This window comes from Mercenaria mercenaria, chromosome 14 (assembly GCF_021730395.1).
Source record: "Mercenaria mercenaria strain notata chromosome 14, MADL_Memer_1, whole genome shotgun sequence".
Classification (NCBI taxonomy): domain Eukaryota; kingdom Metazoa; phylum Mollusca; class Bivalvia; order Venerida; family Veneridae; genus Mercenaria; species Mercenaria mercenaria.
The window spans coordinates 56,811,388-56,837,702 of NC_069374.1; the positions used below are offsets into that span (position 1 = coordinate 56,811,388).

General features: G+C 35.8%; 1 protein-coding gene across 1 annotated transcript in view; it reads left to right on the top strand.

Moving 5' to 3' along the window:
• Window positions 1–7,234: 7,234 nt before the first annotated feature.
• The window catches only part of LOC123527892 (arf-GAP with coiled-coil, ANK repeat and PH domain-containing protein 2-like), a 93,907-nt gene continuing 74,826 nt past the window's right edge, over window positions 7,235–26,315 (top strand). Inside the window, exons 1-7 of the mRNA XM_053522649.1 lie at window positions 7,235–7,440; window positions 9,879–9,936; window positions 11,239–11,297; window positions 13,884–13,944; window positions 15,809–15,826; window positions 24,284–24,337; window positions 25,588–25,646. Of these exons, the coding sequence (XP_053378624.1) occupies window positions 7,388–7,440; window positions 9,879–9,936; window positions 11,239–11,297; window positions 13,884–13,944; window positions 15,809–15,826; window positions 24,284–24,337; window positions 25,588–25,646 (362 nt within the window). The 5' untranslated portion in view covers window positions 7,235–7,387. The remainder of the gene's footprint in view (window positions 7,441–9,878; window positions 9,937–11,238; window positions 11,298–13,883; window positions 13,945–15,808; window positions 15,827–24,283; window positions 24,338–25,587; window positions 25,647–26,315) is intronic.

Consider the following 26,315-nt stretch of genomic DNA (forward strand, 5'->3'; position numbering starts at 1 on the left):
GCCTTTTTAGAATGGCAGATTAACAGAGGTTCCATCTTTGATTTTCAAAAAGAGATTGAAAAGTATTGCCGATCAAATGTAGATCTTTTGCCGAGTTCAACATCTGTCAGACATCAGTTAATTGCCAAAGATGGCAACAATCCTTTTAACAAATGTGTTACTTTGTCTCAAATCTGTTATTGTGCCCACCGTAAAATACATTGCCAGAAAAGAGTTTGGGTATCATCTCAGATGCAGGATAAAAATATTATCCAAACAAGACCCGTTATTCCATTAAAGGCGTTCAATGCAACTACCACAGGAAAATTCGTCATGCATTGAACGCTGGGGGAAGTCCGTATAGGTTCCTATCCTGTTGATGGGTACAATGCAGAGACCAACACTGTGTATGAGTTTCTAGGGTGCTGGATGCATGGGTGTCAAACATGTTACCTCAATCAAGAGATCAAGTACGCTGATTATGTTCAGTGTATCCCAGTGTGAGCAAATACAAAGAGTATCCTCTCCACCACCCTGTCAATCTAAGTCAGGAGGAAATTGATATCACAAACCTAAAGCAATACAGAGGTTTGGTCAAGTGTAAGGTGCTCCCCCACAGGAGTTATGGTTACCCGTCCTACCTATGCATTGCAACAAGAAAATGGTGTACACCTTGTGTCGTACATGTGCAGAGAAAGTCTTAACATTGTTAATGGCGAACGCCACATAGTGTGCAAGGTCAAAGGTATTACCCTGGATTACAATACCACCCAAAAAGTCAATTTCAACAGTATGTTACAGGCTTTGAAACAGCGAATCCTTTTCAGAACTCATTGAATCTTGGACTAGAGCTCACTGATGACCTTTCTATCTCTGTGCCTTTTGATACGGTAAAAGAATGAGACATAGGAAGAAGGCATTCACTCCAGTACGATTCGTCATGGATTACACACCAAAAGCTATCATCAGAGCCTTGGAATCGCTCAGCCGGGAGAAAAATCATCATAAAAGACAACGGTTTACTTTAGCAGCAAAGAGCATCATACAGAAAAAGATTCACCTGCCAAAACAGACTTTGAATTACATGAATAGAAATCTACAAGAGATTAAACAATTAGCAGACGCCAACGTGGATGTCGATACTGAAACCAGGAGGAAGTGGATTTCTTGGAGGCATTATGATTCGAAGTCTACTTCGTTGTGACGGACAAAAAGAAGAGATCTGTCAAAACGCCAGCCAAGAAACGCAAATCACCGTTGAAAGTCAAATTACAAGTCAAGAAATCGGGCAAGACCAAAGGCAGGACACATCCCGCACCCTTGATCGATGATCGGTTTGTCACTCGAAGATGAAAACCTTCAGTTTCATCTAAAGCGTCTATAACTACGGGACTTGGCAAACAGAGATTCCGATCCAGAAGAAACAAATAAATTTTAAATCAGAAAGGAGGATTTCTACCATTGTTAGCTTCATCGCTAACTCCTGTGCTCACCAACAGTCTTACAAAATTGATAGGTAAAATATGAAGGAGATGGCCATTGTTCCGTTTAAAATGCTGGAAGAGATTAATCGTTGGAAAGCAGAGCAACAGCAACATCCAAAATTGCCACCTAACCCTAACATCACACCAATATCAGAGTTGCAGAAAGACATGGGATCTGTACTTCATCGAGAGGATTTGTCTGAAAAAGAAAAAGCTCAATTATACGGTCAAACGTTACACAAATTTCAATTGGCTCATAAAAGTCACTGCAACCGTCATCGAAAGTTTGACAGCATCAACCTGTACAAACAGCCTGAGAGAAAAAGCTTGAAAATTTGCATTATCGTATTATTGATAATGTGTCAGTAACAATGCGTCGTAAAGCCAAACTTCTTCTTCAAATGCTGGAAGAGTTCGAATGCTCATGGAAATTTAGAAGTCAACGGAAAACCGATTCCTGAATCAAATATGATTGATTTAGTCAATGATGTCCTCCGACAACGCAAATGATCCAACCCAAGAGGATAGCAAGAACTTTCTCGAGGTCTGAGAGAATCTACTGTCCCTAAGGAATATGTTGGTACAGCCCTGGTTATGAATGCAGAGAGACGGGTCCGAGGATGAAGATGATGGGGGATAGGAGGAGGGATTTTGAGACAAGTTCCTACTTAGCACCTACACTATATAAGGCTATAAAACGTGTACCCAGAGCTCCAACTTCCCAGTCTTGGGAGGCTTATTAACATGGACAGTAAAAGAGAGGTATTGCTTCATAGAATTTACTACGATCCTACTCATCCTGCAGGATTTTCGGGAGTACAAAAGCGGTATCGGTCAGCTCGAAAACAGATCAAATCTTTATCTTTAAATAAAGTGAAATCATGGTTGAACGAACAGAAAATCTACACGTTGCGTAAACCTATTCGCCGAAAATTAAAAAGACGTCAAACAGGGGTGGAAGGCATTGATCATCAGCAGATTTAGCAGATTAACAAAAGTTAATGAAAGACAATGATCAGTTTCGTTGTTTGTTGTGTGTCATTGATGTGTTCTCAAAATATGCTTTGGTTGTTCCTATTTACAACAAAACAGACCAAACTTTGATTTAAGCGTTTGAGTCTATTTTTAAAACTTCAAATCAATCCCAAAGTCCTTGCAAACAGACAAAGGATTGCATTCAAAAATAAAAACTTTCAAAAGTTCTTAAAGCACAAACATATTCATTTTTTCACTACAGAAAATCCTGAAACTAAAACGAGCATTGTTGAAAGATAACAAGGAAGTTTGAAAAGTCGCATATGGAAGTATTTCACACATGAAAAAAACGCGACGTTACATTGATATTTTAGATGATTTGGTTCATACTTACAATCATGGTTTTCGTCGAAGTATTCAAAGACACATTGAGCGGTCACTGAAAAAAAAAAACAGTAAAAATCTGAAGTATCTCAACATATGTATGGGTCAAAATGAAAATCAAAATCTATCTCTGTCAAAGTGGAGGATTTAGTTCGCATCAATAAAACAAAGCGAACCTTTGACAAAAAATTTAAGGTATCTCCCAAATGGGACCAAAGAATTATTCATGGCCATTCACTTTCGCCGTTCTTTGCCATCAACAGTTCAGCTAGAAGATTCGAGTGGGGAAAATTGTAGGATCCTTTTATTTGCCTGAAATTGAGACTATAACAGACAAAGACATTTACGAAATTGAATCAGTGCTTGCTCGTCGCACAAGGAAAGTGAGTGGAAAAAAAGATAAAAGAAATTTAAGTTCATTTGGAAGGTTATCCAAAGAACTTTGGCAGTTGGATTCCAGAAAGTCATTCGGTATAAAAAGATCTACATTTTGGCATGATGTCTCAGTCAGATACGGTCTGCATGGAGGTGACAGACAACACGACAAAACTCCTGAGCCATGGGCCAAACAATAGTCTCACTTACACGCCATTTATTTTGTGTTGGTGGTTACCTTCATTCAACTCTGCCTAAAATCTGAAGACATGATTTAGTTAATTCTTCTCAGTAGCACACTTAATTACATTTTAGCTACCCCGGGTTTAAAATTCATAACGGTGCTAAGTGACAGCTCTGTGGGTATGTTTTCTAACAATACCTAGAGTGAATTCAGGACAAAATTACCGAAACTCGTTCACGTGAATAAAGATTATTGGAATATGGCTGTGGTTGAATTCATCATTCCTTCTCAAATTGTCATGTGACAAATTGTAACAACCCATCTCAAACTTATTAAATGAGTTTAGAAAATTTCCCTCAAACAAGTGTAAGAACATCAATAATCGGTACATGTTTTATTGCTGTAGTAGATCTGGCGTGTATTTTCCCCCAGAGCATCTCATTACTGAAATCGACAATATCATACAAGAAGGACTTGGAGACACGTTCCATAAAAATTCCATGGTGTTACATGTCGGTTATTCCAAACTAAGGCGACGAAGCAAATTCAATTCTGATGCATTGCATTGCATGTGGGTTTACATTTCCATCCTAGTTTATTACTTAAGCTAATGGGGCGTAATCAATCAACATCTTGCAGATGTTTATCAGGGGGATGAAGATCCTTTTCCTTACGGTGTTGATTTGAATGTTGGAACCGATCATCATTTATTCTGATATGGCAGATTTTACTTTTCTGGGAGGTATTGATGCACCGATCCGTCGTGTGGTTCCATTCAAAGATTCAAATCATGCTCAAGAAGAATTTGTCAATTTGAACTAGGTCCCAATCTCCGAATGCAGTTTTGATGAAATAGGAACAAATGTATAAATATAAGGGCCGACATTGGAAAAACAGTTCAGTTTGTTGGTGGCAAGTCTATGGTGAAGTTGTATTTCGGAAGAAGCCACCGTGTATCTTGTGTATCAAGATGTTCCTCGCCAATATGGTCATGGACTTGGGTCTGTCTTCAAATCTGCCCTGAAAACAACTTCTCCTTTTGTTACGCCCTAGGTTAAATCAGCATTCAAGGCACTCAAACATGAAGGGATAAAACATGATATGGATGCAGCCAACGATATCATGTCAGGGAAAAGTACAAAACAAGTTTTAAAGTCTCGTAGGAAAAAGGCAACACCTTTATCAAAGGAAGAATCTTAGATCAAAAGTATAAAAAGTTCTGAAACAAAGTCTCGTCGTCAGTCTTCATCTCCTGTCGTACAAGAAAGAATGTACACACCTGCGGGCTCTTGAGCTCTGGGATAAAGATACCACTACTCATATGCAGGATAAAACACGAGGTGCAGCTAATGACGGATGGAAACGTCACAGAGCTCGTATTGTCGGAAGCAAATCCTTTGAACTCATTGGAAGATTACATCTGGATTTATTCCTACAAGAGAAATACACCCCCCCCCCCATGGAATTGAAATACGCCTCAAGTTAAACAGAGCAACCTTATGTCTCATGTGTACTGCTGATTGGAAAATTTGATATTCAATAAGTAAGATTCAACGTAAGAACTTCAATAAATCTTGGATAAATCGTTTATATTGCGAACACTCAATGGAGAAGTTTGCCCCAAGGATCATCTACCAAAGCAGAAAGCCTGTCATGTAAAAGCTTACATAGTGAACACACATGACTCAGATCAGTCTGGAAAACATTTGGTGACTATTATTTCAGAGAAAATACAGCCATCTTCTTTGACTTTTATGGATTACCACCCTTAGAAGAAGCTATTCGACCTTTCTTGAACAACAACATCAGAAGCTGAACTAGGGACAACATCCGACTTCAAAGTGGAGGCAGTGTTATGTGTGGTGTTACTGTTAGAACCATATGTAGATATTTTTATCTTTTTTAACTTTACAATCAAGACCATATGTTGTGGCTTTAGTTTTTGTTGTTGTTTTTTTGGGGGTGTGGGGGGAGACGGTTGGGCGTATCAAAGAAGTACACTTATACAAATACACTTATTATTTTAGCTCTTTGGACTCTTTGTCGCTTACAAGCTCTACAGAGCTTATGATAATTGTTTCACAAAGCGGTGGTAAATAAAATTTACCTTTACTTTTACCACGGCAATATATCTAACTCTGTCATCTGCAGACCAATCTGTCACTCTCCAAAATGACCCCAAACTTCTAGAAAAGTGGGAGTTGGAGTGGGATATGGAGTTCAACCCCTTTAAGTGTCAAGTGATACCAGACTAGTCCGACCCCAGCTCGAATATGCCTCCGAGGTATGATCGCCCCACACCCAAACTCAAATTGACCAAATTGAAAGCGTCCAAGGGAGAGCTGCCCGTTGGATCAAGACCGACTACGGCCGTACTTCCAGTGTAACAGATATGCTACACTCCCTAAACCTTCGTCGACTGGATTTAAGGCGTATAGATTCTAGGTTATCACTCTTCTGTAAGATTCATCATGATCTGGTTGCTATCCTAATCGTAGATTACCTGACCCGAATGACCCGTTGTGTCCGCTATGGCCATTTCCTAAGTTATAGGTTAATTACTGCAACCACTGACTATTACAAGTTTTCTTATTTTCCGAGAACAGTGTACCATTGGAACCAACTTCCCCCCACTGCCGCCCACCTCCCTACCCTAGAGCAGATTAGTGCTGCAGTTTGCAGCATAGAACATGTCTCGCCCTAGTTATCCTGCAAACTCAAGTTTTTACCTTTTTTATATCAAAAAAGTTATTTTAGTTTCTTCCACTCTAAATTTTTATCACTATATATGTTTTCTCTTTTTGATTTTGATGCGCAAAACGTCTACGTTCCCGCAAGGGGTTTGACGTCAACGGCAGACAGATAGATAGATAGATGGGTAGAGACCACCAATTGTTTTCCCATAGACTTACATTGTAACATTATGGCGTGTACGGCCTTCCTTACATCGAAACATGTATATCTAATTACAGGGTTTTCAAGAACTATCTTAGTTCTACCAAAATATTGGACGAAAAACATATGAATAGTGATACTTTATTTAGGTAATTTTCGTGTGAATGTGATGACCCCCTGTTTACATCATTGGCATGGCGGGAGAAATTCGTTTGATAAAACTTTTTTTCAATACACATAAAATGTAGCAAATTTTGTCAAAATGTATAATAAAATACTGTGAATGCAGTGAAAAAATATCAATTTTGAAAAAATAATCACTTCCTGGGTTTGTTTACACGACTGACCAATCAGAACGCACAGACGTTACCTTATTCCCAGGTATACACTTACCTCATTCCCAGTAAGTCACTTACTGGGAATGAGGTAAGTGTATACCTGGGAATATGACTTACTGGGAATGAGGTAAGTGTATACCTGGGAATAAGGTATTGAAAAAAAGTTTTATCAAACGAATTTCTCCCGCCATGTCAGTGATGTAAACAGGGGGTCATCACATTCACACGAAAATTACTTAAATAAAGTATCACTATTCATATGTTTTTCGTCCGATATTTTGGTAGAACTAAGATTGTTCTTGAAAAACTTGTATTTAGATATACCTGTTTCGATGTATGGAAGGCCGTACACGCCATAATGTTACAATGTAAGTCTATGGGAAAACAATTGGTGGTCTCTAACCTAGACCTTGACATATATATCATTCAGACATAATTTTTGTTTGCTTGATCGTTAATGCAATTCAGGACAAGAATATATCCAATTTAAGATATAATTTGTCTTATAACTATTATTGACTAATGAAAAACTTGTAGCTTTTCTGTTAATTATGAGTTATATTGTCTCCTCGCCTTTTTGGATGGATGAAAGTGACGACAGCCATAAAGTAAATAGTTGGACTAAAGTTTTTACCAAACCATAATGGAAGGAGGTGTACTTCCGCATATGTAAAATTTCATAGATTTTAGGGAATTCTCTGCCCTTGTAAAGATATTTCTGTTTTAAGCACTAAATTATGAAGAATATTTAATCTAAAATCGATTTGCTCATAATGAAGTACACTCTGGACTTCAAAGAGTGTCTGAAGGACTCTCCAAAGTTCAGGTAAATTTGCCCTTTTTCAGTTTTTGAGGCATTCATTGTACATTGATGAATAATTTTATTTGCCTGTAAGAAATTCCCTTTAAAACATTTCCCTTTAAAACATTTCTGTTATAATATGAAATTAGGCGCTATGGTAGTCCAATTAGTAGATTGTGTCAGTTTTTTGAAATGCGCTGCCAAAATGGAACAAGTGTGATTGCCAGTTTAGCAGGAGCATAATTATATACGTAATCATTTTACAAGCCATTATAAAGTAGAAATTGAAACATAGTACAGGTTGTCCTAAAACTTGATCCGGGTCGTCCGTATTATAATGGTCACAGGAAACGGAAGTATTTATATTTCTTTAAGGAAGTGGCTATTCCTACGGTCCCGTAAGAATAGCCTCACAGGCTATTCCTACGGCTCTCCCGTAAGAATAGTGAAATAGCCCGCAGGTGGCTATTCCTACGGCTCTAAAGACAGTTTTGTATGTCCATCTTGAATTGCATTGTACTGAATTAATTCAACTGGTATATTTTCGAACAAATTGTTTAAAAGGCTAATTTAAGTCTATGTGTAATATTGTTGTTATCGAATGATATATATGTATAGATATATGCAACAAATCAATCAATTCAATGAATGTAACGATAAGGCCTACCTAAAAAAAAATTGTTTCCAGTAACTTGCTCAAAAAAGATAGGGTAGGTAGGTCAGATTTTTTTTTTTTACTAAGGGAGACTTTTCGAGAGAAAAAATTGTGTCAAAAAATGAATATAGATAAGGGGTTTATGCCTTTAGAGCATCATTAAGTTGATTTCTAACATCACTGATCATGTTTAAAGCATAAAAAGTGCAGTTTTGCAACTTTTTATTAAAATGTAGGAAAAAATATTCTCCAATGCCATAAAAACATTTAGGGTCGGGCCAAAAAATTAGGGTAGGTCGGGATACCAATACAAAGATGGACATACAAAACTCTCTTTAGGGCCGTAGGAATAGCCACCTGCGGGCTATTTCACTATTCTTACAGGAGAGCCGTAGGAATAGCCTGTGAGGCTATTCTTACGGGACCGTAGGAATAGCCACTTCCTTTCTTTAATCCGGGAAAAATATCGCAAATTTGACAAATAGTTAAGGCAGTGGCTAGGTAGCCGGTTCCGGCTACCTAGACTAAAGGTCTAGGTAACCGGCTCTATATACATATCATATATGAACATGTAAGTCAAGGTAGCTGGCTTTAATAAAGTGTATTATAAAGGATCATTATATTGCTTAAGTAAGTTACATTTCTTGTGATTTATTATTTATTTTCTGTATTTAACCTGTTTATTTCGCCGTATTTATGCACTCCTATCATATCGGCTGAACATTTTGTTATGTTAAAACTTACTCGATACATATTTGAGATACCGTGATTCATTCTTAAAACAAAACAAAACAAACAGTTAAAAACAAAAGGGCAAAACAAAGAGTATCAACGCACATTAAAATGATGCAGCTGTACTGAACATCAACCGGTATTTGATCATTTTTTGTGCCTTTTTAAAGTGATAATTGTAGGTGATCATCACTTTTGCACCTCTATGTGCGTCATTAATTAATTAATTACTACATAATTTCTCTGCCAATTTGTTTATTAGTCAATAATCTTGATTGGTTCTAATTGTTTGTTTGAATATATGACCTCTTTATTCTAAGGCAGCGTATATTAAATGTGAAAGATAATTACATATCAAAAGACCTAATTCTAAAGGATCGCCGACAGTTGACATCATCTATCAAAAATGTTTTTCAAATATATAACAACCTACAAAAATTCTTTAAAAACTTTATTTTACACACCAATGACGATAACGACACTCTGATCTTAACATAACAAAATATCGGCCGATATAATATGAGTTCGTAAGTACGGCGAAATAAACAAGTAAATCACAAAAAGCAAATTATAAATCACAAGATATGTAATTTATTTAAACTAATATAATGATCCTTTATAATACAGTGTAACAAAGCCGACTACCATGACTTACATGTTTATATACGATATGTATATACATAGAGCCAGCTACCTAGCCACTGCCAATAATTAATAGCAATTCGTACGCCGTGATTGGAAGCTTTTATTGTTTTCCTTGTTTTTCTCGGAACTGATGAATAAAAATAATAAACTTAGTGTGTTCTTCAGTATTTCAGACATGGATTTTGCCTCAAACCGGAGTGAGAGCTAATTATACATAAAATATTTACAAAAATAAACATAATAAAGGCAACTTTATGACAACTAATCATAACTTTTACCAACAATTATCTTACACACTGGTATTACAGTACATAATAAATACATATATATTAATTACTGGACCTTTAGTCTCCAGATCTAGAGGTCTGGTTACTGTTATTTATTTACTATATTTCACATGTTTACACTTTTAAATTAATTTATATTGTAGATTGTCGCTTGAAAGTGCTGAAAGTGATGTGGAAAGTTTGGAGGCTAAACTCGACAGGGTAAAGTAGTGAAATTTCATTTGATAAATCATGTATTTCCAACAAAGAATAGAGCTCTGAACAGTGATTAATAAATTAAAACATACTTTCAAATGAATTACTATACAGCATTCTTCCCCACTGTTTTGACGTTTTGAGAATAAATTGGAAAAATTTATTTTAAAACATGTGAACCACCTCGATAACCTGGTGGTAGAGCGTCCGCTTCGAGTGTGGGAGGTCGTGGGTTCGATTCTCTGACCCATCATACCAAAGACGTGAAAAATGGTACCAGAAGCTCCCTTGCTTGGTGCTCAGCATTAAACAGGAAACTGGCTTCTCTTCTCTCATACCCTCGTGATGATGGATTCCATCAGGAATGAGGTGTCGAGAGTGATTAATATAAGTTGTAGAACTTGCTTCACAATCTACATAAAATAAATTTGGATAAACTACAACATGTGAAGAGTGGTATATTTGGTTGAAATTTTACGTTAAAGGAAAAGGGAGTTCATACATTACAAATTCTAGCACTTTGCTATGTATTTCAAATGTTTAATGAGTTTTCGTAGGTACTTTCTTGGCTGAAATAATTTTATGCTCCGCCCTCCCCCTTTGGGGACGGCATGAAGTAATTGTTTGCCCTGATTTAGTGTCTGTTCTGTATCTTTGTCATTCATTGATAGATTTCAAGAAGACTTGGCACAAGTGATCAGTATGACATTGCGAAATGTCCAATGCAAGTAGCATGGACCTACTTTGAATTGTCTCCTGTTATTAATTGTGCATCCTGTTTTCATGTCTGGTCTGTAACTTTCATTCATGGATGGATTTCACAAAAACTTGGCACCCATGATCAGAATGACATGATGATGTGTCTTGTGCAAGAACCATAACTCTACCCATATGTCTTTTTGAGTTATCTCCCTTAATTGAATGTTCTTGTCAAAGGGTATAACTGTTAAACTATTGCAGAGAATATATGCAAAATGTGTAGTATGAAAGAGGACATTTAAAGATAATGGACCCAGGTAAAGTGTATGTTCTCCTTGGCATTTTGATAAAAGATATTGTGTCTGAAGTCATTTCATCTTCCACCTCTTTCTGATGTAGAAAAGTTTGTAGGTTCTACTGTAGAGGAGAACAGGTTAGCAATGGTAAAGAATCTAGGAATATTTGTTTGGTTAAATCTGTCCTCAGTTTAAAACATAATTGAAATACTGTTGAAAACGGTGCTAAACCTAGAACAAAAACAAAAACTGTGATATTTATTTGTACATTTATATACTTAAAAGATCAAAATTGAACTTTAAATAATTTCAGGTTGTCCGCCTGTGTACAACAATGGTGGAAGCTGGCAAGTCATTCAACAATGCAGGATGGTATATGAACAACACTTCTTTTTAGCTCGCCTGAGCACAAAGTGCTCAAAAGTGAGCTTTTGTCATCGCCCTGTGTCCGTCGTCCGTCCGTCATCAACAATTTGACTGTTAACACTCTAGAGGTCACAATTTTGGCCCAATCTTAATGAAACTTGGTCAGAATCTTACCCTCAATAAACTCTTGGACGAGTTCGATATTGGGTCATCTGGGGTCAAAAACTAGATCACCAGGTCAAATAAAAGGAAAAGCTTGTTAACACTCTAGAGGTCACAAGTTTGGCCCAATCTTAATGAAACTTGATCAGAATGTTACTCTCAATTAAATCTTGGACGAGTTCGATATTGGGTCATCAGGGGTCAAAAACTAGGTCACCAGGTCAAATCAAAGGAAAAGCTTGCTTACACTCTGGAGGTCACAATTTTGACCCAATCTTATCGAAACTTGGTCAGAATGTTACTCTCAATTAAATCTTGGACGAGTTCGAAAATGGGTCAACTGGGATCAAAAACTAGGTCACCAGGTCAAATCAAAAGAAAAGCTTGTTAACACTCTAGAGGTCACAATTTTGACCCAATCTTATTGAAACTTGGTCAGAATGTTACTCTCAATTAAATCTTGGACGAGTTCAATATTGGGTCATCTGGGGTCAAAAACTAGATCACCAGGTCAAATAAAAGGAAAAGCTTGTTAACACTCTAGAGGTCACAAGTTTGGCCCAATCTTAATGAAACTTGATCAGAATGTTACTCTCAATTAAATCTTGGACGAGTTTGATATTGGGTCATCTGTGGTCAGAAACTAGGTCACCAGGTCAAATCAAAGGAAAAGCTTGCTTACATTCTGGAGGTCACAATTTTGACCCAATCTTATTGAAACTTGGTCAGAATGTTATTCTCAATTAAATCTTGGACGAGTTCGATATTGGGTCATCTGGGGTCAAAAACTAGGTCACCAGGTCAAATCAAAAGAAAAGCTTGTTAACACTCTAGAGGTCACAATTTTGACCCAGTCTTATTGAAACTTGGTCAGAATGTTACTCTCAATTAAATCTTGGACGAGTTCGATAATGGGTCAACTGGGGTCAAAAACTAGGTCACCAGGTCAAATCAAAAGAAAAGCTTGTTAACACTCTAGAGGTCCCAATTTTGGCTCAATCTAATTGAAACTTGGTCAGAATGTTACTCAGAATTAAATCTTGGACGAGTTCGATTTCGGGTCATCTGGGGTCAAAAACTAGGTCACCAGGTCAAATCAAAGGAAAAGCTTGTTAACACTCTAGAGGTCCCAATTTTGGCCCAGTCTTATTGAAAATTGGTCAGAATGGTACCCTCAATCAAATCTTGGACGAATTCGATATTGGGTCATCTGGGATAAAAAACTTGGTCACCAGGTCAAATCAAAGGAAAAGCTTCTTAACACTGTAGAGGCCACATTTATGACTGTATCTTCATGAATCTTGGTGGAATGTTTATTTTGGTAGTCTCAAGGTCCAGTTTGGATCTTGGCCATGTAGGATCAAAAACTAGGTCACCAGGTCAAATCAAAGGAAAAGCTAGTTAAAACTGTAGAGGCCACATTTATGACCATATCTAAATGAAACTTGGTCAGAATGTTAATCTTGATGATCTATAGGTCAAGTTTTAATCTGGGTCAGGTGAGGTCAAAAACTAGGTTACTAGGTCAAATCAAAGGAAAAGCTTGTTAACACTCTAGAGGCCACATTTATAACTTTATCTTCATGAAACTTAGTCAGAATGTAAATCTTGATGATCTTTAGGTCAAGTTCTAATCTGGGTCATGTGGGGTCAAAAACTAGGTCACTGGGTCAAATCAGAGGAAAAGCTAGTTGACACTTTAGAGACAACATTTATGACCATATCTTAATGAAACTTTGTCAGAATATTAATCTTGATGGCCTTAGGTCAATAGGTCAGGTGAGCGATACAGGGCCTTCATGGCCCTCTTGTTTATATATTTATTATAAGCATCATTAATTTTGGTAAAAATTGATTTCTTTCCTCTTTTGTGAAAATTCTGTAAAATTTATTCACTGATCTACTGACACAGTATATTTTTATCTTGCTGATGATTTTGGCAATAGATTTTTTTTTACTGTTAATAAAAGAAATGGACTTTCATGCTTTTGGCCAAAATGGCTATTCCCTAAGGGATATGTTTTATGTGTTTCAAATTTTAAATATGAAATGAGAAAGAATTTTTGTTTGTTTTGTTGGGCTTCGGTTTTGGATTCACTCGACCATGAAATCCTCAAAAAAATATTTCCCTATGAATATTAATGATTTTACAGCAATAGTAGCTACAAGTATTGAAAAGGTACTCTTAGATCTATGGAACAATTGAAGCATGGAATTTTATTTAGTCACTAGGTTTATGCTATGCTGAAGTTAGATACAGTTATTGTTTGTCATACAAGTAATGTTCAACTTGTTGAATAAAAATGTTACCAAAAAACTTTTTTTTTCAAATTTCTTTGCTGTTTAGTGAAATTGTGAATTTATAAAGAAATTTGCTGACCGTTTTGAACTCTTAATTTTCTTCTTAATTTTAGTTTTCTCTGATTTCAGCGGCTTTATAACTGGAGTTAAAGACCTGGCTGGGTACTTTCATGAGGACACAATGGTTTCAGTAAGTGGCTACAAAATCTTCACAATGTTATTTTCTACTAAGGGTTTGAAATCTGTTTTCTGTAGAGGTTATTTCAGTACTTTATCTTGCTTGGCTTCAGCTTTGCTGGCGGCACTTGCGGTAAATCAGGAATATTTTATTTTCATTTTCCTAATTTTGAAAAAACATAAAATTTCTAGTACCTCACAAAACTATTCATTTATTTTTTTTGTCTAACGAGAGCAGGTTGCTGTATAGGTATTTTACTTAAAACTAACTACCACCATGCCAGCCCGCCTTGTTAATTACCATGGTAGCTTTTTTAAAGGTATGAAAAATGTCAACAAGGTGTCATTTACATTTATTATAATGCCATTTTGGCTTTTTATTATACAGTATGTGCAGAACCTTTGTTTCATTGTTACAAACTCAAATCAACAAAATTAATTTCTTAAAAAGCTGTAAGTTAGGCCACACCAAATTGATAAGTTGTTCATCGGATTTTTTTCTGAAAAAATTGAGGCGGCGAGCGAAAAAATAATTTAAATATTTGTTTAGGTTTTTGAGAAAATCAGGAGCGAGCGAAGAGCGAAGAAATATATTTATCTTCATTTGGCTCTCAGCTGACTAATAAAAACCTTAAAATAGAATGCATAGCCCTTTTAAAGTAAAAAGTAAGTCCCCAGGGATTGAGAAAATCTGACCTGCAGACGCACAACAAAGCGAACTTGAAAAAAATGTATTAACAGTGTCATACAGTACACTGTAATCAAATAATGCATGCTTTTGAAAATGCTGTTAGAAAATACGTAATAAACAACAATGCATAACCTTACACCATACTTATCACATACATATGTGACTTGAATATTTACTGCTATGAAAATGTAGCATTCTTAGCTGACTTTACAAAGTTTTTGATACATCAAATATTAAGTTTTATATAATGACCAATAGCTCTGTACTTTCAAAGCTTCTGACTATCATGCCCCTTTTACTGGCAAAGCTCTAATTCAGAAAAGTCGAGCATGATGTCTTATTGTACAGCTCTATTACTAACTTTAAACTTTCATAACATATTAAATTTGTTGAAACAAAGTCTCAATTAAAGTCTGAAATGGAGATTAACGTGCATTGGCATTAACATTAGTCAACTAAATGATTGGAAAATTTGAAAATCGAAATGGTTCTGAAAACAACTCATAATGTAAATTCCTTTAATAGTAATACCCCACCAACTTTCGTATGCAAAATGCTGATCATTTGGACAGGAAAAACAGAAAACAGATAAGTGACATGCATCAATAAGTATTTACCCTTACTAAAATAATGTAGATTGATGTTATCAAATAAATTAGTAAGCTTTTCTTCATCCAGTTTTCAATGAAATAAATCGAATTTTTTAGCATGTAATTTGGTAAAACATTTGAAGAAAATGGCGTAACTGCATAAAGGGGAAACAACTTTAACGCAACTAAATAAGTGTTACGATTTATTATAGACGATGTGTGCGTAGTATGTATTTATTTTGATTAAAATCCATTTGAGAACAATCTAGGACTGGAACTATAAGCATTTATACACTTTTACGTTCGAAAAAGTAGCGCACCAAAAAATTTTGGATTGATTTTTTTCAATGGGGCGAGCGCAAGCCAAAAACAAAAACAAAAATATTTTTTTTGTGTTTCTGAAAATATACGAGCGGCAAATCCGATGAACAACTTTTTAATTTGGTGAGGCCTTATGGTATTTTATAATGTTAATCATAATCTAGGAAAGAGTTATATTTAGTTTGAATGTGTTCATAATAACATTTTAAGGTACATTGAACACTATTTCTTATTATTAAGTGTCATTAAATATGACTGGTTTTACTTTCTTTAAGGATAATAGAAAAGTATCTGTAAGTAAGACCTGCAATTATGTAGTGAAATAGATATGACATGTTTGTGAGGATATATGTAAAGTTTGACAAAGACGAATATAAGTTATCATGTCAAACTCAGCAAGTTTTATTTTTGATGTTTCAGTATATGTATTTATAATGACTCGGCATATGTATGCATGATGACTCGACATATATATTTATGATGACTTAGCATGTACAATTATGATGACTCAGCATTTTTAGCTCGACTATTCGAAGGATAGTCTAGCTATTCTACTCACCCAGGTGTCAGTATCTGTGTTGGCGTTGGTATCGCACCTTGGTTAAAGTTTTGCATGCAAGTACATACAGCTATCATTTATAGGCATATAGCTTTGAAACTTATTTTTTTCTTTTTCTAGGTCAATTACCAACATTACTGGGTCAGGTTCCATAACTCTGACATGTATTTTGAGCAAATTATGTGCCCTTTTGGACTTAGAAAATCCTGGTTAAAGTTTTACATGCAAGTTACTATCTCCAAAACTAATGCAGATATTGAATTGAAACTTCACATGTGTCTTCCGGGTTATAAAACTAGTTGATAGCATCAAGTCCCATAACTCTGACCTGTATTTTAGCCAAATTATGCCCGCTTTTGGACTTAGAAAATCCTGGTTAAAGTTTTGCGTGCAAGTACATACAGCTATTACTAAAAGTCATATAGATTTGAAACTTATTTTTTCTTTTTCTAGATCAATTACCAACCTCACTGGGTCAAGTCTCATAACTCTGACATGTATTTTGGGCAAATTATGCCCCCTTTTGGACTTAGAAAATTCTGGTTAAAGTTTTACATGCAAGTTACTATCTCCAAAACTAATGCAGATATTGAATTAAACTTCACATGTGCCTTCGGGGTTATAAAACTAGTTGATAGCATCAAGTCCAATAACTCTGACATGCATTTTGGTCAAATTATGTCCCCTTTTGAACTTAAAACTCTTGATATTTTAACATTTTGGGTAATATTTTCCTGCTTCTGGGACAGTATTTGGAATAGTCCGGTTTGGCTGTCTTACGGACAGCTCTTGATTATTATTATCATTCAACATATTTTCTAGATAATAACATTTTATTTATGATGACTCAGCATATTTAATGTATGACAACTCCTCATATTTTGACATATAATGACACAGCACCCTGGATAACTGAAGCACTGATCTCATCTTTTTTCAACTACATGTATGCAATTGAGTGTTTCATTGTAATGTATAAAAACATGTTTTTCACAGTGTAATATCATTGCCATCTATGATTTTTTAAAATGCTTTATTATCCCCCGACGAAAGTCGGAGGGATATAGTTTTGGCGTTGTCCGTCGTTCCGTCCGTCCGTCTTTCCGTTCTTCCGTCCGTCCGTCCGGAGCCATATCTAGGAAATGGTTGGGAATATTTATTTAAAACTTCATATACATGTTCACCACTATGAGTTCTTGCGGCCCATCAAGTTTCAGTCAGATTGCCCAAGTAACACCAGAGTTATGGCCCTTAGAAGTTTCTAGTGTTAACTATATAGGGTACTATAAATATGGCAATTTCTGCATCATAACTTTTGATATATTTCACCTAGAACTATGAAACTTAAACAGAATTTAGATCACCATAATGTGGTTGTGTACACTCAATTTCGTTTGGATTTATTTGTAAATTTAGAGTTATTGCCCTTTAATTGTATAAAAATCCACATATTTGTACATAACAAACTTACCATTTGGTAGAATTTCATTAAATTTCTTTCATTCTTTTCCATGAACATTTATTGTAAACATGTGAAGTTGTGTACCCACATCTGGTCACCACCTTACCTTGATCACACCCCTCCCCCCCCCCCCCCCCCCCCCCCCCCCAAAAAAAAAAAAAAATTCAAAAAAAAATTCATTATTTTACATTTTTTTCAGACAAACTTCATAAACATGTTCACCACTATGAGGTTATGGGGCCCATCAAGTTTCAGACAGATTGCCCAAGTAACACCAGAGTTATGGCCCTTAGAAGTTTCTAGTGTTATTGTTAACTATAATATAGGGTACTATAGATCTATAGATATGGCAATTTCTGCATCATAACTTTTGATATATTTGACCTTGAACTATGAAACTTTAACAGAATTTAGAGCACTATAATGTGGTTGTGCACACACAATTTTGTACGGATTTCTTTTGTTACTTCAGAGTTATTGCCCTTTAATTGTCTAAAAATCCACATATTTGTACATAACAAACTCAGCATTTGGCAGAATTTCATTAAATTTCTTTCATTCTTTTCTGTGAACATTTATTATAAACATGTGAAGTTACGCACCCACACCTCGTCACCTACTTGCCTTGGTCACACTCCCTCCCCATCCCAACCCCCCCCCCCCCCCCCCCCCCCCCCCCCCAAAAAAAATTTTTTTTTTTCATTTATTTTAGATTTTTTTCAAACCTTCCATGATTCTTTATCAACATGCAAGTTGTACCATTTCCCCACCTCACTCCATTTGTACATAACAAACTTACCATTTGGCAGAATTTCATTAAATTTCGTTCATTCTTTTCTGTGAACATTTATTAGAAACATGTGAAGTTGCGCACCTACACCTGGTCACCCACTTGCCTTGGTCACACCCCCTCCCCCTCCCAACCCCCATTCCCCCCAAAAAAACAAATAATAATTTTTTTTTTCATTTCTTATTTTAGATTTTTTTTTCAAACCTTCCATGATTATTTATCAACATGCAAGTTCCCTTACCTCACTCCTCCATAGAGTCATGCCACCACTAATCATGCATCCTCTGCCCCCCCCCCCCCCCCCCCCCAACTTCATCCTTTTACCTTTTTTTTCATTTTTAATTTTCCATCAATATTTATAATCAACATGTGAAATTTTGTTTCCTCTCCCATTCCCCTGCACCCCCACCCCCTAAAAAAATAAATATATACATATATAATTATATTTCCATTCCTTTTTTTTTTTTTTTTTTTTTTAAATGTTCAAACCTTCAACATGTTAAGTTGTGACTGCACAAACCTTGCCCTCAGCCATGTTCAAGATATCTTACCTGTGTTCTCTTAAGGACATCTGTTCTTTTAAGTTCAAATGTACATGTTAATCAGCAACACCTGGTGCCAAACCACTCAAAGACAATATTTCGTTCCAGTTAAACTTCAAGCTCACATTTCAATTAACTGCATTTAATTTTAAAAGCTAAGCTTATTACAATAAGCATATCCCATTAAAAATAAATTCTTTAGTCAGGATCAAAGTATCATACATTTATTGTGTACTCTTTAATTAAACATTTGTTTTCTGTTAAATTGATTTTGACTAATGAAATTATTTGCTTCTTATTAACATCCTTAACTTTTTGCCGGATATATTTTTTTGCCATTCCTCACCACAAACCCTTTCGGCGGGGGATACCAATTCATCGAATTTGCTTGTTTACTTTGGAAGAATAAAGGAGAACCTTCATTTAAGATATTGTAGATACTGGTAAACATGTTGTTTCTGTTATTAATGTTAAGGATCATGAACATGTCATATCATTTTCACAAAAGGGTATACCTGATACTTAAATGAGAATGTTTTTGGAATTTTGATGCATTTTGAGACTGAGATAAAAATAAGTATAGCAAAGATTTAAATGATTATTTTATGGCTTTTGTTTTCCATCTGCATGCAAATATTTCTGCCTACCATTTCTTAAAAGTTTTGCTATTTTGCCAAGAACAGACAGCATGTTATGTACACATTAACTTTTCTGTGAGAAAATACTTCCAGATTAAGATGGTTATGCTTGTTTATTAAACCTGAATTCATGGCGTCATATCATTTATCCTGGTGACCTACAATAAAACCTGGATCCAGAATACAAGAAAATGACATATGTCATATACATGTAGAATGTTTAAGCATTCAATCATCAAACATTAAAGGATGGTTGCATTTTGACAGTAGATAATCCTTTTTAATGTTGTGCTCAGTTGGTCAAATGTCATGGTTACAGTGACCTCAAGATTGGAAATGGTTTCGCTTCAATAAACAGAGAACTTTTACACACACTGCTGTAGATGGCATATTGTTAAGTGGTCGGTAGGTCAAAAGTCAAGGTCACAGAGTCAAAGAGGTCCTAATCAAGGTTTTACTGCTACTAGACTTTATGTAATAATTGCCTCTGGTCAGTAGCCCTTATTGTAGAGTCATTAGGTCAAGATCACAGTGCCCATAGATCAGAAAATGTTTAGGCATCGATAACTGGAAAACGCTTTGACCTACAGCAGTCAAACACCATAGAAAGATATCCAATTGTTAGTGGATGACCCATATTAAGTTTGGGAACATTTTGTCAAAAGGTCAATGTCACACAGTAACATCATACTACAGATTTGAAATTACATATGCAGATACCTGCAACAAGATATCATTAGGACATTGTGTTTTACCAACAGCTCTCGTTCAAATCCATCTAGCAAGAAAGTCTGAAGTGCTTCACCCTCTTTTCAGGCAAAATTTGCTCATTTCATTCTGAATTCATAAAAATCAGGGTTACCTCTAAAGTCTGTGTTGTATATCTTTTTTAACCAGACATGCAAAATAACCTTAATACATTTACTGTGAGATCATTTATATATTCGTGGTGAACTAATTTTCATGGATTTTGTGGTTTTGTGAATCCCAGCAAAATGATTAAATTTCCATTTATTCTATTAAATTTACAAAGATAGAAATAAAGAAATTTATGTTTCTAGGAAATAGCCATTGTCACCAAAATCCATGAAATTTGGTGTTCATAAAATTAAATGATTTTACAGTAAGCAAGCTATACAGTACATGATAACAGGCTTTTTAACAGGAAAATAACCATTTCTGTATAGCGGAAATGTAACATTTATTATTATTTTGATCTAAAAAAGTTACCATTTGCTTGTTTTACCCCTTCTTTCTGTCAGGATAGGAAGTATGTTTCAAAGCTTTTGTTGAGCATGAACGAGAAGGACTTGCATAATGAGACTGGATATAGAGAAATTTTCTTTCAGTGTTGACGAGTAGGTCTTTGTTGGACAGATTTCAAATAATTATAATGATACAGAGATATACTGTGGTATCATTGAAATTTGTCGTGGAGGCAGAGGGCATATTTTTCGTGGATTTCTTGGTTGAGTCATTCTAGAAACTAATTCTCAATGAATAAGTTTAACTCCCAAGCATTATATGTTCAAAAATTAAAATCTAAGATTTCATATTCCCACGATATAGCCAATTTGGCACAAATCACAAAATTTCTTCCCCACAAATTTAAATTATTTTACAATAATTAGGAATAAATTGGTGAAAGAAATGAGACCTTTGATGAAAATCGCCATTTTGTAGTTTTGACATATGAAAGAAAAAACAACAACCTTGCACGGACATGAAATCAGAATGCTTTGTTTTCATTGTCTTAGAACTGTACATACACCAGTTATTAACTTGTAACAGGTTATTATACAGGCATAATGCAGGTATCATTTATATAGCAAATTGATTGTGTGAGATGCGATCCAGAAGTTATGTCCCAGAAGCCACAACATTTAATATAAGAAAAAGAAAATGACAAGAATTCATATCAAAGTACTCTGATCTATTTTACAACAACGTCTAAAAATACAGTGGAAATCAAGATATTGACTTATAAGGAATGGGTGGTAAAAGTGACCATGATTACAGTTTGTCACTGTTGATATCGAAGTCACAAATCCACATTTTATCACTTTAGCAGTTAAAAGTATACTAAAACTATGTTCTAGCTGACTTTAGACTCCAATGGCATAACCAAAGTTTTTAAAGTAGAAAACAGAAAAATGTTCCCGTCACATCCGTATAATTTTATATGATTTGGTGTTTCATTTTGATGTTAACTGGTGGGTGGCTTTGTTTGATTGCTTTTTTTCTGTTTATGAAACACAGTTTTAGCATACAGCGACATGGTGTTGGTGATACTTTGCATTTCTGTCTTTTGAAATATGATAGAAGATCAAGAAAAACGATATTTACTAGGACTGGGACGATTACTCGGTTAATCGGATCCGATTCGATTACTATGTGAAATCGGTTTCAATTTTGCAAAACCGGTAATCGCTCACAAACAATAAACATCACGAGTCGTACTTCATCTTTATACATTTCTTTAACCAGCACATAGATCTACAGTATATTTCCGCAAAAACACATTAACTGAACATAATCAGTAGTCTCAGATTTGCATGTCATGGTATATTTGAAATAAAATACATCAAAATATGATTTATTAATTGTCTCACTGCTTGCAAACGATCAAGTCGGTAAGTTCCTAATGAAGTCAACAACTGGAAGCACCTTAATACGGTCGTCAGGAAAGAAAGCAGCATTTTAAATATAGCGGCCGATTAACCGGTTCAATTCGATTTCAAACAAATGATTAACCGGTTTCAAAATTTTGAAATCGTCACAGCCCTAATATTTACCCCGTCCATTAGAATTGAAAAATTGTACATCTTGATATAGTTTTTGTAGAAATTTAACAATGAATAAATGTTTCATTGGGGCAGTGACGTTACTTCTGGATCATCCCTCGTTAATGTATACTTCATAGTATTCCCAAGACATTTCTTACAGCATGTTGCAATGTGTGCAGATATGTTCATTCTGTGAAATTCCAGTTGTCATTGGCATAGAATTTCACAGTTTTTGTTGAGACTGAAATTTGTAGATTTTTTTTATAAGTGTATAATTATGCATATTTCTATATAGGAATTTTCTTTTTTTAATTTGGATTCTTTTTCATAAAGAAACAGACACAAAATTCATAAAAAGAAGTCCTCCACATATTGATGATTGAACTGTATCTAAAATACTTGACAGGCTTATTTAATTGTTGTAGAAATAAAGATACATGTGTATTGTCATTTTCCACAGTATGGAAGTTTTAACACCAGATTCTAATATTTTGTTTGAATAATTTGAGACTTTATTTTATTAAGGACGTATGCTGCAGTTTTGGGTAAAAAATTTCCTAGTAATAGAATTTGTTCAAACTTTGTATGTGAACACAATGTAATGTTAAAAACAGAATTATAAAAAAAAATCGAAGGTCACTATGCTTGTTCAGGAGTTATCTGCCCTTGAATATGCAAATTTGAAGAAAAATCCAGTTTTAAGGGCGGGTAACTCCTAAACAAGCATGGTGACCTATGATTGTTTTTGCATTTTTATGCCCCCACTTTGGGGGGGGGTGCATATAGATTTGCCCTTGTCCGTCCGTCCTTCCATCCGTCCGTCCTTCCGAGAATGTTGTGTCGCGCCTAGCATGTGTAGTTGTGCACCTGTGGTTTCGCGTCCGGATTCATTCAGTCATGTAGAAGTTATGGCCCCTGACTTTGTAAAAATTGGTCATATTAGTGTTGTGTTGCGCCTAGCTCCAAAAGTATATGACTTACAGTCACAAAACTTTACAGGAATGTTGGTCAGCATGATTGTGTAGTTGTGCACCTGGGGTTTCCCGTCCGGATTCATCCAGTCATGTAGGCGTTATGGCCCCTGACTTAGTAAAAAATTGGTCATTTTAATGTTGTGTCGTGCATAGCTCCAAAAGTATTTGAGCTAGAGTCACCAAAGTTTACAGGAATGTTGGTCAGCATGTGCAGTTGTGCACCTGGGGTTTTGCGTCCAGATTTATTCAGTATTGTAGGAGTTATAGCCCCTGACTTAGTTAAAAATTAGTCATTTTAATGTTGTGTCGTGCGTAGCTCCAAAAGTACTTGACCTAGAGTCACCAAAGTTTACAGGAATGTTGGTCAGCACGTGCAGTTGTGCACCTGGGGTTTCGCGTCCGGATTCATTCAGTCATGTAGGAATTATGGCCCCTGACTTAGTTAAAAATTGGTCATTTTAATGTTGTGTTGTGTGTAGCTCCAAAAGTATTTGACCTAGAGTCACCAAAGTTTACAGAAATCGAGGGCTGAGCGCGAAACTATTGTAACTGTATATGAATAAAGAACAAGATACAATAGTTTCGCGCTCAGCCCACGAAATGTTGGTCAGCATGTGCAGTTGTGTTCACCTGGGGTTTCGCGTCCAGATTCATTCAGACTTGTAGGAGTTATGGCCCCTGACCTGGGAAAAAATTGTCATTTTAATGTCATGTAGTGGGGGCATCTGTGTCCCATGGACACATTTCTAGTTCTGTTTCTAACACGAAACTGTGTTCATATACAAAGTTTGAACAAATTCTAATTTTGGGAGATTTTTGCCCCATCTCTCAGACAAGAAATTGCAGCAAGTGTATTTAAAACATGTAACTTTTGACGCTAAATTTGAAGCAAGTGGCCAAAGCACTTCAGCAGGGAAGAATGGGCAGGCAAAAGGATTGATATAAAATCATGAATGTGACAGGTAGAAAAACATTTGTTTGTTTGTTTGTTTGTTTCAGAGCTGTCTAAACCATTTCTGTCAGTCCATGAGTGAAATGTTGAGATATTTTAATGTAAGTATTTCCCAGACATTTATTGTTAGGCATTATTAAAAATTGTACAGTCACTTAATTTCTTTTCAGTAACTGAAATGTGATTATCTGCAGTGGTCCAGCTTCATAGGATGGTTGCTTGTGGCCACTAGATGACTCTAATGACTTTAAATTTTATTAAGTTAAAGGTCAGGTTCACTGTGACCTCTGACTGAAAACATTTTCTGGTCAATAGCTGGGAAAAGCTTTGCCTAGGAAGTTCACATAATGTAGGATGATTTAGAGTGTTGTCGTGGTCAGTACATGAAAGGTCAAGATACCAGTAACTTTGAGTAACCATTTTAGTAATGGTCGATCAATAGCTTGAGGGTGGATTGGCCAGCAGCTATCAATCTTCATTACCGTACATTTAAATGTATGGCCATTAAACTTTATAGTCAGTTATTTGGTCAAAGGTAACATCATTTGAGATTGAAAATAATGCACTCATGTACCTTTGACAGGCTATCATGGGAAGCAGCTTTTATTGAAGCTAAATTTTAATCTGTAATGTTGTTCTTTAGGCATTATACAGATTAAAGTTGTTGTCTAAAAGATATTTGTTTTCTAGTCTGTCAAATTTTCACCTAGGGATTTAACTCCATACTTTCTTGCTGAGTCCACCTGCTTAGCTCAGCAGGAAGAGTTCAGATCTACTGATCGCGAGATCATGAGTTCGAGCCCTGGGCGAGGCGTATGTTCTCCATGACGATTTGATAAAAGACATCGTGTCTGAAATCATTCGTCCTCCACCTCTGATTCATGTGTGGAAGTTGGCAGTTACTTGCGGAGAACAGGTTTGTACTGGTACAGAATCCAGGAACACAGGTTAGGTTAAATGCTCCCCGTTACATAACTGAAATGCTGTTGAAAAATGGCGTTAAACCCAAAACAAAAAAAAAAACCAAAAAAAAAAAAAACATCTCATGCTTCGCCCACTGAGCTAACCATTCAGGTGTCAAATGATTTAACCTTTAAACTGCTGGTGGCAAGTGGTTCTGCCTTTGCCACCAGTGCAGACGAAGTGCTGATCATGGTCTGCACTGTTAGCTGTTCAGTCAGTAAATTTTCAGTAAACACCCCTTTGAATAATTAATGGTGCTGCCTAAATTGCATGATGAACCGATCAATTTTAGAAATTTAGCAGGGTAAAGGTTAAACTGGAATCCAAAGTGTGTTAGACCTGCTTTATCATTGTCTTACTGTCATGTTTGTGTGTTGTTTATTTTCAGATATTGATGGAACAGGCTCAGAAAACTGTCTGCAAGAATCTCAGCCATTTTATTAAAAGGTACATTGATATCTATTTGTCAAAAACGTGGCTGTTATCGTAGGGCATGGTCACTATCCTTCTATGCATATTGTGGAAACTCCTGTCAGAAACTGCAAGCCCTATATTAAAATTAAGTTTTACACAAAGGATCCTTGGATGACTCACTACCAGAAGTGTTTAAATTATTCTGATTCATTAATAGACATGGACATGGTATTCCCTGTATATGTCTTTAGTGGGGATTTCGATAAAAATCGTCACACAAATCTGTCTTGAGTGGTCACTTTTCCCTATATGCATAGGATAACCTTTCTTTACAAACTGCTGGTCTTATTCTGAAATAATTTCACACAAGTTGCTTTGAAGACCCACTAACAACATTTTTCTGATTCATCAAAAAGCATGACTGTCAGGGGGCATGGTAACTTTGCCCTTATGTATATTGTGAAAACGAAAAAGTCTTTCTTTAGAAACTGCTGGCCCAATTTTGAAATAATTTCACACACTGTCGGATGATTCTTTGGTGACCATCCACAATAGTGTTCAGATGAAACTGATATGTCTGGCTCAGTAAATTTGGATGCCATTGGTCACTCTTTATACGCCTGAAGGGACGTATTATGTTATACCTCCAGTGTCCGTCTGTCTGTCCGTCCGTTGGCAATTTCTTGTCCGCTCTGTAACTCT